The 13123-nt window shown below is 31.9% G+C and overlaps 1 protein-coding gene across 7 annotated transcripts in view; it reads left to right on the top strand.

Annotated features, from left to right (window-relative positions):
• LOC128208775 (serine/threonine-protein phosphatase 4 regulatory subunit 4-like) overlaps positions 1–12000 on the top strand; it is a 75453-nt gene extending 63453 nt beyond the window's left edge. For 3 of the 7 annotated variants that reach the window (XM_052912372.1, XM_052912367.1, XM_052912369.1), the window contains 6 exons: positions 345–410; positions 1269–1301; positions 4125–4209; positions 5353–5429; positions 5747–5798; positions 6490–12000. In XM_052912372.1, coding sequence (XP_052768332.1) covers positions 345–410; positions 1269–1301; positions 4125–4209; positions 5353–5429; positions 5747–5798; positions 6490–6511 — 335 coding nt within the window. In that variant the 3' untranslated portion in view covers positions 6512–12000. The remainder of the gene's footprint in view (positions 1–344; positions 411–1268; positions 1302–4124; positions 4210–5352; positions 5430–5746; positions 5799–6489) is intronic. The other 4 variants (XM_052912371.1, XM_052912368.1, XM_052912370.1 and 1 more) reach the window with 2 other exon arrangements.
• The last annotated feature ends 1123 nt before the right edge of the window (positions 12001–13123 follow it).

Raw genomic sequence — 13123 nt, 5'->3', positions numbered from 1 at the left:
TATTTGATGATGTGACCTCTCATATTTAAATATAAACAAATTCAGCTGAAACAGTTGTCTCAAATATTATAAGAAGTACAGCAGATCACGAGTGTATCCATGAAACTTCCAGAGCAGAAACAATTTGAAAATAAACAATTAACATTGACGTTAACTGAATGTTGTTAACTTTTACAAAATTCTGAACAATTGGCCCAATTATCTTTGAAAAATAAGGGTAAGAATTCTCAACTTTATGATTAGTTTTGCACTATCAAAGTCTTATACATTATTTTTATATAATAATTGCTATATAAGTAGCCTTCTTTGTAAAATATATCAAAAAATGGAAATGTTTCATTCAGCAAATACTGAGACGGAATCACGGATTCCTCTTGCTAACCGCTCAAAGTTAGCGAGAACAAAGTCAGGTAAAGTAAGCCAGAATATAAGCATGGCCTGAAATATATAAGCAGTGCTGTATTTATTATATTAACTTCATTACTTCCCATGTTATGATTTGATCACAATATTTTGAATTATTTTTAGCTTGTCTATTTTTTCAGAAAACAGTTTGGATATTGTCATAGACTTCTTGTAGCTGTAGGCAGCGTCTATGTGTCAAAACACCTAAATATTGGCCATTATAATAGGGGGTTCAGTGAAAAATGAAAAAAAATAGTAAAATGGTTTAAAATTGTAAAACTGAAAAAAAGACATTTAAACAAACACGAACAATTTTATTTCGTGAAAAAATTCCCAGTAGAAGCAAATTTATAAGCATTTTAGTACTTGAAAAATGGCACATTTTTGTAATCACAAGATATGAGGACTACCTAAAAATGGCACCATTTTTTGCGCAATCTTGCATTTCATTAAAATGAGATGTCCATGTCAAATCAGACATATTGTAAAGTATATATATTCTGAAAGATTTATAAGCTAAAAAATATAATTAAAAAGTGATGTTTTAATGAAACTTGGTACATATTTTGCCAGAAACAATACTCACATGTATAGTGATGCCGATAACTCTGGCTTTCATAAAATTGGAGTAATGCCCCTTGTTCTACTTAAAGAACAATAACAGAAGAGCCCAAGTGTTCACTGCTCCTTGACACTCTTTTTTAAGTGCATTAGCATGAGTTGTATGTGTTTTGATTCAGGCATGTGATACTTAAATATCATTTTCATTACAGTGTGATTAATAAATCTTAGACAAATATTGCTTTGCAGGCATTTGATTTTCATATTGAATGTTAATTATGCCTTCATATTATATACTGTAGGAATGAGAACTAAGAACGCTCAAGTGAAAAATGGTAAATTGTCGAAAAGTACCAACACAAATTCTCTTGGCAAATGTTTAAATTTCAAATGAAACTTATCACTATTATTATTTTTTTATTATTATTTTAATGGTGTTTTGTCGTAAGCTCTTTTAAAAAAATAAAATTGTCAGTCTTTAGGTAACAGTCTTAATTTTATGCCAAGAGAAAAAAATGCATGTTCACCATTTTGTCATGTTTTAACCACCTTGTATAAAAGTATATATTCATGTATATTTGTTATATAAACTTGAGGTCAAAGCATGTTTTTGAGTAGCGCCGGATAGGGGTGGCTTTTTAACTCATCTATTTGTCAAAGAAAAGGATAAGGTACTGTCATAGCCTTGGTGTCGTCACATACAGTCATGCAAGATTTTCAACCTTGGCCATATTTTAAAGGCGCACAATATTATAAGTAACGGGGTTAGTAGGTGACCCAATATGGGATATATGGGGCAAAGGAAACCATATCGGGTGAGAGCGAAGCTTGAACCCGAATATGGTTACCTGCGCCCCGTATATCCCATATCGTGTCACCTACTCACCCCGTAACATATGTATCATGTCGACAACCTGTTTCCATCTTTAAATATTCCATTTCATCATCGGAATTGGAAAATAGACGCCATTTTGGTATGATATCAATTTGGTGACCCAATATGGAAAAATATGGGGTCACCACGTGACCAGTCCTGGACCAATGATGTTGCGTCATTTATGTTGGAGGCGTGATATAGTACATTACGGGGTTAGTAAGTGACCCAAAATGGGATATACGGGGCAAAGAAAACCATATCGGTTGAGAACAAAACTATCTATCAGTAGCTCTGAGGTGTTTTGGGGTATCATAAAGAATTCAATCACTATTAAACAGACTTTGGAAAAAATTGTTTGCCAACGTAAAATCTGTGAAAAAGTGGCTTTAAATCTACTCAAATGCATGCATTGACAGCATGTGGCTATGAAGTATTGTATAGCTATATATATTATATATATATACTACCAAAGGTGGCAGTAAAAGTGTAAAGTTTCAGCTATGAATATTCACATGATTGTATGGATTAATTATATTATTTTATTAGTTTGTTTTATAAATAATAACGCATGTTGTGCATGTCACATTCACCTTTATAGCTCGAGTGACATTATAGTAACTGTACTTAGAATACAACCTTCATTTTCAGCCAATGAAATGGCAGATAAGCAATGATTAAGTACTAGTCTTAATCGAGAGGGATTAAAGGTCCACCCACTGCCACTCATCTGATACGCAAATCCTGTTTCAGATTTTGCTTTGACAATGTGTCAGCCAATGAGGTTGTATTCTAGGTCAGTTAGATTGCCTGAAGTCAAATCGTTATGATTAAGAACGGGCTTGTAAGCTACACTCACTCTACCCGTTCTTCATAAGGCATTAAGACTTTACTTCATGTCATCTAACTATTATGTGTAAAAAATATATATATGAATGTTGTAGACTTTTGTTTGTCCAATACTATTCTTTCAGGCTTGTTCTTAGACTGTGTTTCTGTACAAAACAATTTGCAATCTTTTTTAAAAGTATTTATAGTAGTTTTTTGGAAATTAATGAACAAATATTATTTTTTTTTATGTCATTATAGATTTCCTTAAATTGATGTACATTTTATCATACCAATACCATTTGTTGGTGACCAAGGATTGTGTTTTTTAAATGACGTAACAGCTCAAGGTTTAGTCATAGGTGGCAGTATTGTTCATAGATACAAAAAAAATCTGCCTTCTAATACACTGTGATCCAGAATACTGCAATCCAAAATATTTTATTATTAATATCTATATGAAAATTACCATCCACGATTGATACTACGACCTATGGGTGGTACCTTGCTGTGTGTCCAAGGTTTAAAGTAAACCAATATACTTTTTTGGAAGTCATGCATTCTTGGTTTTTCCAGGTTTTCAGCACACTGCCATGAGATACAAACTTTTTAAATTACTACATGTTTAATGTTAGTTTACTTTTAGGGAAACATTTATTTTGGTGTGAGTGCATTATTCTCAACAGTACTCTTGAAATATCTCCCTTAAATTTCAATGGTCATTTCATTTTAAAGATTTTGTAGGAAATTTAAATTATGCATTCATAAAGTAAAATAGTAAAAAAAAATGGTAAAATTATAGAATCTTTATAAAGAATGATATGTTTGTACCGAAAGACCTTTTTAGAATACTGGAAAACCCCATTTAAATTAAGTTCCAAATAATGACTATTGAATTGGATGTCCTTGAACCAACAATAAGAAATGGATATTATACACCATTATTTAGGATGGACAGTGGGCCAATTGCTCAGAACTTTGTTTAAGTTAATAACGTCATTAACAGCATCGTTGTTCATATTTGATGATGTGCAGATAAATCTAAATAAAACAACCACAGTTAAAACATTTTCTCAAATCTTGTTAGGAATGCTATAGGTCATAAGAGTATCCGTGAAACTTTCACAGCCATACAGATTTGAAAGTTAACAATTATGACATAAACAATGTTGTTAACTTTAATAAAGTTCTGAACAATCGAACCAATTTATTAAAGAGTAACATCTGTCTTGAAATTTTGGTATTTCAACGTCCAAAATTTTGGTGTTTCAGCGTCAAAATTTTGGTATTTTAATGTCAACATTTTTGGTATTTTAATGTCAAAATTTTGGTATTTCAATGTCAAGATTTGGGTATTTCAACATCAACATTTGGTATTTCATTGTCAAAATTTTGGTATTTCAACCATTTATATTGAATAGATCTTATTATAATAATTTGTGCTTCATAATTTCAGACTCTGCAGCTAGCAAGCTTTCTTCTACAAAGACAAGTAGGTCAGGGGTCAGTGGGGTTCCGACCCCCAGCAGTGCAGGGTCAAGGTCAGTAGGTTATATTCAACCTTGAACTAATGCATTCACCACCCTTCAGTTTTTGGTAACATAAGACTCCATCAAAATAATTTAAATGAAACTAGTTATGTAATCAAAAGATTTTGAGCTTGTTTATGAAACATAAAGCTGGGCTATAAGTGATGGCCTTGCTGTTTTTGGCATCCTTGGGCGTAACTAAAAAAAAAATGATCAAGATATTCAAATGAAACTTGGTACACATGTTGCCATAGAAAATACACACATGTATTGGAAGGCCCGTTACTCTGGGATGAATAATTGTTGAGTTATGCCTCTTTTTCGTTTAAACGCAACAGACATTGTAAGCACTGGAACTCACTCTTTTAGCGGTTGTGTTTTATTTTTATGTGCTCTGAAATATGACTTTTAGTTCAATTCATCTTCTGCATGAGATTCAAAAGATATGTAACACTTTGGTATGTGTTGTTAATGTACAAGAATAATGGTAAATAATAATCGCATAACACTTTAAAATAGTATTATTTTCATGGAGTCTTGCCTTTTAACAAATTAACTCTTTTCCTGATCATTATTATTCATAATAAATATACATCAAATAAAAGATAAGAAACTCATTAAATTACTTTTCTGTTGTTTTTTTGTCAAATCATTGGTGTTGTTGTCAGCCTCGTTGTTGTGCTAAAACTTGGTCATAACTCAAAAACAGTTACAATGTAATTTGGTACACAGGTTTCCAGAAACAATTCACACATGTTTAGGAAGGCCCATAATTCTTACTTCAATGATTGTTGGGTAATGCCCCTTACTTGACTTAAAAAACAACAACAGAAGAGCTCTGGTGTTTGCTCAGCAGTACCCATGTTTAACGTATGTGACATGTTCAGCAAGGCCCATAACTCTGACTTAAGTGATTGTTGGATTATGCCCCTTACTTGACTTATAAAACAACAACAGATGAACTTTGGTATTTGCTCCAAGGCATTTTTGTTTAAAGTTTCTTAAGGTGTATATATATATACATCTACTAATTTTTTTATTGTCTGTGTCGTCAAGAAGTCTTTTATTTTAATAAAATAAAAAAAAATGTCAATAGTTGACAGAAAGAAACAAAGGTGTTTTTTTAAACTAACCTTAACCCAACTAATATTTCAGAAAGAGCTCAGTATCAAAAATGGCAGCGTCTGAGGGCGCGCAACGCCGAGCCTCGATAAGCAGTCCCCCCATTTCGGGTAGGTCAAATGTTAAGACATTGTTTAAGTTACAATTTATTTTTTAATTTTTTTTTTTTTAAAAATTGTCTGTTTTTGAAAAGAAAAAAAGTCATAAAATATTACATGTAATGGCAGTTTCATCAAGGCTTATATACCAAAATGTCAGACATAATTATTTGTCACATTTCTACAAGGATATTTGCTTAGGAAATTTGATATGCCTTCAAAAAGATTTCTATCAATGTTAATCATTAACAATTGTTATTAACTATCATTAACATCACTCCTGCTGTTAAGTCATGCACCAATTTATGTGTAAATTTTCCCCCTAACAGTGACAGAAAAGGGTGCCGTACGAAAGAATAGCAACGGAAGCATTCCTGTAAAGTGAGTTTCGAGTGATGTTTTAATGCGCAAATATATATAATGTTTTAATATATATGTTTTCGGTTAAACAGGTTAGGTTTTTCTGACTGTTATTTTTTTCTCCTTTTTGGATACATTATTGTTAGTTTCTTGCACAGGAAAAACATACAAAATAACCCAGACCAAATTGGGGCAGTTTTTAGTAAGAATATATAATGAGACACAACTTGACATTAAAAGAAATATATTCAAACAAACTTACCATGTAATTTTTGGTCGTAAAATCAGAAACAAACATTAAAGTACTAAAGAAAGAAATCTATGCTGTGAAATGATTCTATTTTGGTTTATCTGATTTAATAAACTCTTGCAGTTAGGTTGAAATTTTAATTGAATGAAATTAAGAACAATAGAAAATTTAAGTATAATTTTTGTAACATAGTAAGCAAAATAATTTGTAAAAATTCATAGCAAACAATGTATTGGCTGTTCCAATCAAACATACAATCCACCCCAGGAAGGCACTTTAGAAGTTCATTTGACGTAATTAGAAGCAAAAAATAAACAGGAACCTCCCCCTGAAAGAAATCTTGAATTTCCTGGGGTGGATTGTATGTTTGAATTGAATGGCTTCATGTTAAGCAACTAATCTAATGTACCAGATATAGTATAAACAGTATGAACTACAAATTATTCATTTAATATCTTTCAGGTCAACGAAGAAAACCAAATGATGACATCATGTCTGGCCAGTTTGGTGTTCCCAAATGAAGCATAATATTTACACTATGTGCAACTAAACGGCAATGCAATTTCGCCCCACTCCGCATTTAATGTCCATTAAAAGTCATGTGCTCATTTGTGATTGTATATCGGAAGTTCGGACAGTGATTTTACATCCTGCGTGAACATGTTTCTGGGATAGAGGCTGTTATGAAGCAGTCCAAAAATGAGATTCTAGATGTCTGAAATCAATGTGATCATAAACTGGTGACCTTGACAGTGTTAGCTTGTGACCTTGACAATGAAAACTTAGGACCTTGACATTGTCAAGGTTAAAAAAGGAGGAGGAGGCATATGAGTGTAGTTTGTAGCTCAAAGGATGTTTTAACAGATTCGACAGTGACTGTGAACATGCATTTAGTCACAGAATTGTAACAGGAAAGTTTGCGATGTGAAAGGCAAGGAGAAGATGTATAGAAAATGGACAAGTGCATGAATGTGACAGCCTATCTGTGGAGATACTTTCTGTGTGATTCATGGTGTAAAATGATGGTGGTCGTGGTCCTTAAATGGGATATGACCATGTGGATGTATTGGTGCAGAGTTTTGGGGAGTAATTTTCCCTTATTTTTATGACAAATGGAGCCATGACAGTTCTTACTGTGATAATTACAGAAATGGAGCATTTATCACATGTGGCCTGATTTATCACATGATGGTGATATTTCAATAAATTGAGCATTTATCGCATGTGACTTAAATGATCACATGATGTGATATTTCCATAAATGGGGCATTTATCACATGTGCCCTGAATGATCATTAGTGTGATAATTCAGTCAAATGAGTATTTATCGCATGAACGAAGTGACATGATCTGTGAGATATTTTGGTAAATGGATCATTTATCACACATGATCTGATCGAGTGATATGATTCCCATAAATATGAGTGTGATATATCTGGAAATGGGGATCCAGTGATAATATTATAATGATGATCAGTTGTAAACAGTTTGATGTGAAAGGGGCACTTCAATCATTTTATATCCATCTGAACAATGGATTTTTTTTTAACAAATCTTAAAATTACAGCATCTGTTCTAGATGCTATTTGCTCTTTCCACGACATTTGCACCGTCAGATTTTCTTGAATCTAAAATATAAGTAAGCTGTTACCAACGTGATAGAGTGCCCCTTTAATTAAAATGTGAACTGGCTACTACTTACATGGCTTATCTGTTGCAAGAGATTGATAGCCATACTAGGTCAGAGCATTTCTTATTTGGAGAAATTATTTATTGTGTATTGATAATACATTATGAGCAATAATTTAGTCATTCTTTCAAACTGTTTTAGGTAATTAAGAAAATTATATAGTTTGCATGTTTTTCATAGTTTCAACTTTTTATGAGCTGTTCATGGTATAGGTTTTGCTTTATTTTTTTGTTCCTTTTTTCAAAGACTTCTTGAACGAATTGTTGTTCAACATTTTCTGTTAGAAACGAAAATGTGTAAAATATGGTGTAAATAAATAAAAAACAAACTACGGTTAAACTGAACAAAAAATATTGATTTTTTTTAAATATTACCATTTTTTAACTGTTACTTTATAACTTGAGATCTATACTGAATTTCATTCTTATAAAATTGAATAATGGAGTGGAAAACTCAAATTTAAGCTAAATAATTGGATGCAGAAATTTACAGGGTCATACTGTTTGTAAGCCTTGAACTTCAGCATTCTGATAAGAAATTGATAACATAAAGTCCTTGACTTAATTAAGGCAGACTGTCTGTCCTTATAATCTTTGTGAGCTTCTGAACTTTCAAAAGTTTTCGCTTGTCCAGCTGTTTTGAAAAGATTAGGAGTAAAGATGTTGACACTGCCTCGGTATAGGCAAAACTTGCTAGTTGGCTGTAACTTTAAAGCTGCACTCTCACAGATTAACCATTTTTACAAGTTTTTTTATTTTTTGTCTTGAAAAGAGCAAATTTTTGCATAAATATCTGCAAACAAATGATAAAAGATTGCTGACAAAAATCAGATCGCAGATTTGCATATTTCTGTTCGAAAGTTAATGTTTTATGGCTTAAACCGTTACTAACAGTTTAAGAAAAATGCATAAAACATTAAATTTTGAACTCATATATAAAAATTTGCGATCTTATTTTTTGTCAGCAGTCTTATATAACTGGTTTCCATGGATTTTTGCAAAAATTGGCTCGTTCTAAGACAAACAATAAAAAAAGTTGTCAAAGCGTTCAATCTGTGAGAGTGCAGCTTTAAAACCTTTGAAGATATCAAGTAGAAAATTGGTTGTGCTCAATTGTAATGTAAAAGTTATGTTTTACAGTATACCAATGTTCAGGACGCTTTAAATCTTTTTTAACCTCGCTAAGATATATATGTTTAAGAAGATCCTTATGCCAGTTTTAGTCGCTATGTCAATTTCACATTGTCACTTATAACAGCATTACGTGGTCACAATAATTTTTGTGATTTCATCATTTTGTGTTCTTTGTAGATTTTATGTACATGTTGGCTTTAAAACTGAAGGGTACCCATATCACTTTCTGCTTAGGGAATAGCAATTATATAAGTGTCAAATCTAAGTTGAATTCTATCTGTGCAAAATGTACAAGACCTGAGGGCTTTTGCCTTTTTGGGCGGTCTACATTTCGAAACTGTATAGGTCTTCAGAATTTCCCTCGGGCCCATGAATTTGATTATTGTATGGGCCCAAATGGGCTTTGCTTTAAAAAAATCATTTCACGCAAACTGTTTATTACCTCACTATATATTGAAATTACTGTCATAGTTAAATTCTTTTGTTATGCTTCATTACAATTCAAGAATTGCAGGGGCGTAGCCAGCGGTACTCACTTACGCATGTGCGTAACATTAATTTGAAAAATGAAAAAAAAAGGCAAAATTGCATCAAAGTCGAGGGTTTAGCTAAATATTGATATCAGAATAAGATTAGCTTTAGTAGGCATTGTTTCTCTGTGCTAGATAGCTTACTGAGCTTAAATCAATCACTTGATAACTACAAAGTCGGCAGCCTCGAACCTATAAATTCCTCCAAAAACTCATCAGTGCTCAACATGTTAGTTTCCTTTTTTTTCTCTGGGGAGCATCCCCCTCCGAACACCCCTACGGCTTCAGGGATATTCCCACTCCCACACCCTCATGCGTAACATTCAGTAAAGCCTGGCTATGCCCCTGAATTGATTAACTCAGATTGATTAAAGTCTAAAAAAAGACTACACAATTTGAGTCTTAGTTGTGTTGAATTTGATGAAAACATTTTCATATAGTGTTAAAACTTGTTCATTTTTCTTTTTATGAATTTGGCAATGTCACAATTGCCTTTAACATTCCACTATATTTCAAGTGCTGTTCTATATATTATTATCTTTAAGTCAAGGTAAATTGAAGTTGACCCCATTTTCTATTTAGATTAAGTTATCTTCACAATAACATTCAAAAATTAGTAATATTTTAAACTAAAATTGTCAATGAAATGATGTCAATACTTCTGATAAAGTAATCTGCTTGCATCAAGTTGAAACTTAAGTTATTTTTCTTTTGAATCTGTAAAAATATTTGTCCAATCTTAGAGCAGTTTCATTATACAGAAACTAGCTAAGAGTGATTTTTTGCCCAGGAGAGAATTTGAACAATAGTGGGGTGGTTTTATCAAAAATCCTAGAAGTGATTTTTACATGAGAAAGGTTTTCAGGAGTTCAGTTCCAGTTTGAAATCCTGTTTTAGAACAAAATTATTCCCAGGATTATTGATGAAAGGATCATACCACAAGATTTATTTTTTCAATCTGGGTATGACTCTAAAGATAGCAGGGTCATTTGATTTGGCCTTACTTTTCTTAGTCATCTCTGGGTATTCAAGGTGCTTTTTGACTATTTGTTTTGCCATATATAGCCACTGTTTGCCATTAAATCAAAGATAAATGTTTAAATAATAGAACTAACTTTACTAACTTCACTGGCAACATTTCTAAATCTCAGGTCTTATAATTGAGTGGTTTGCTTTAAATTTAGCTTGATAGAAAAAGATAACAAAGTAGTTTAATAACATTTTTTGATGTTATTTATCTCATCCTTTTAACATCTTTTGTCAGTGGTAAAATTGAACACAAGCCTGCAAGCCCTGCACTGGTAAAATGTCTAACGGGCTTACTTAAATTCTGAATTTTATATAGCAGGGCTTGTTAAAAAAATTACATGCCAAACAATGGTATAAGAGTTCGGGCTTATTCATCCAAAAGTCTCATTTTGGTGACTGTTTTTTCAGTTAATCATTGATAATGTATTGAATGATGATTATTTTATGTATATGAATAAGAACTGAATAATATGCAAAAATATAATCAAAGAAAACTAAGATATATGCAAAATTCTCCTAATACATGTATGTCATGGCCATGTTGAATATTAATGTTTTATTTTGTACATTTTTTTTTTATAATTGTGACTGCATTTAGAAATTTTCGCATGTATACTTAACTAATATAGAAAAGTTGACACTTATTTTTTATTATTTTGTCATTTCAGAAAAATATTTTTCACATTTGATATTTTTAAAACAGGAATTAAACTGGAAAATTCTTGTTTGTGCACATTATCAGTTTATTGGTATATCACTGTAAAGAAACATTTCATTTAAAAAAAAGAGGTAACTAAAGCTTTATATAATAATATTTAGTTGCATGGTTTGGTAGAATTTAACACATTGAGGGCTGAGCGGTAGACTGCACTAGCTGCTAACTTTATACGTAGAATTAATGCAGTTTTATGACAAGTCCTCATCCTAGAATTAGCCGTTGTCTTCACCTCTGTGCAATGTACACTTATGTGATTCTTTTTCGTATTTCATTTGTTACTTCACCCTTTGTTTTTTCTTGGTGACTGCAAAATTACGGGGTGAAATGACTTTTGATCTTTTGTGTTCTTGTGGTTGTGTTGTTTTTTTTCTCTCTTTTTGGAGTCTTGTCACAAGGTGTTATTTTTTTACTTTAGGAAATTCTTTAATTATCATACCTTTGTTTGTTAATTTCATTGTTGATGCACACATCAGTATTGTTAATGAATTCTAATGAAAAGTATCTAGAAATACAGTACTGTTAAGACCAAACTTGACAGTAAGTGCACTTCTTGTGCACTCTTAGTTCACCAAACGTGTAGTCAAGTGTTTCTGGAGTTTTGCAGCTTGTGTAAAATACAAATAAATTTATATTTTGTCCAATATCTTTGTTAACTATACAACAGTATTGTATTGCAAAGTGTAATCCTGTATTGTAAGTAAAAATGTAGATAAATCATGAAATTTATATTCATTTCAAACAGATATCAGTTAATGCAAGTTCAAAATTTATAGGACATTATGTTGTTAATTGTTGTTAATTATATGATGAAAATTTTATTTTTCAAATTGTAAATGTCATTGATTAGAAGATGAATAAAATAGATTGTCAGTGGGCTTGTGTATTTATTTCCATAAACACTATTTCATGTTAGTGATTTTATCCACCCTGATATGATCTCTTGGATTAAAACTACATAACACATACATTAAATTTATTAGTCTTATAACACTTTGGTGCATTTTGGATAAATGCCCTTTTTTCATTCAAACTACATGTTTGTGTTTTCTTTTCATCTATATTAGTTCGCCTTGGAATGATTTCTTCGTTCAAACCTGTCGTTGGTCAATATATAAATTTTCCTAGACATTAAACCATGTTCAAATCAAAGAAGTTGTTTTGTCATGATAACAATTCTAGTACAATTATACTACAATTGTTTAAATCCAAGGGGAGTAATTGTCCTGCATGTCGCCTTGATGTTGTTGGCGGCAGCACTGGCATCATTGTGATGCAAAAACTAACCTGCCATAACTAAAAAAAATATATATATAGATTATTTACATGGAACTTGGTACACAAGTTTCCTGAAGCAAATAGGCACATGATTTGCAAGGTGTAATAATTGTTGGGTTATGCAAATTATTTGGCTAAAAAAAGGACAAAAGTTTGTATTTGCTCCCTGGCGCTCTTGTTCAATACATTGTATGCTGCCAATATATATGTGAAAATTTGAAATACAAATATTTCTAATATGTACATTTGTATGCAATAAATATCACTACAGGCAAGGTTTTATAAACTGTACCTATAGGCCAAGTTCAAACCTGCCTCAACAGAAAATATTCTATTTTGAAAACCGGACCATAGCTACTATGAAGTTTCAATGAACTGTGGTTTGAAGAACTGCCTAAGCTATGTCCAGTTTTAACCTTTGTAAACTTGGTTGAAAATCTAAGTCATCTGTAAAGCAAACAATCATAATCATTGTTAACAATCATATTCTAGAGGCACCATCCCCATGAGATTTGGTCGAACCGGTTGTCTGTAAGAAACTGGGCTTACAGTTTTACAATCGAAAACTAGGTCACAAGGTCAAATACTTCTAAGCAATTGTCGTCAGAACTATTTGTCAGGTCTTTTTAAGATGTATGCCTATTTCATTTACATTTGATATCCAACATGATAACTGAAATTCGTGACAGAACAGAACAGGGAACAGAAATTGTATTCTGTG

Source organism: Mya arenaria, chromosome 11 (genome assembly GCF_026914265.1).
Source record: "Mya arenaria isolate MELC-2E11 chromosome 11, ASM2691426v1".
NCBI classification, from domain to species: Eukaryota; Metazoa; Mollusca; class Bivalvia; order Myida; family Myidae; genus Mya; species Mya arenaria.
The sequence above is the reverse complement of the archived record's forward strand: the minus strand, read 5'-3'. Positions and strand labels throughout refer to the sequence as shown.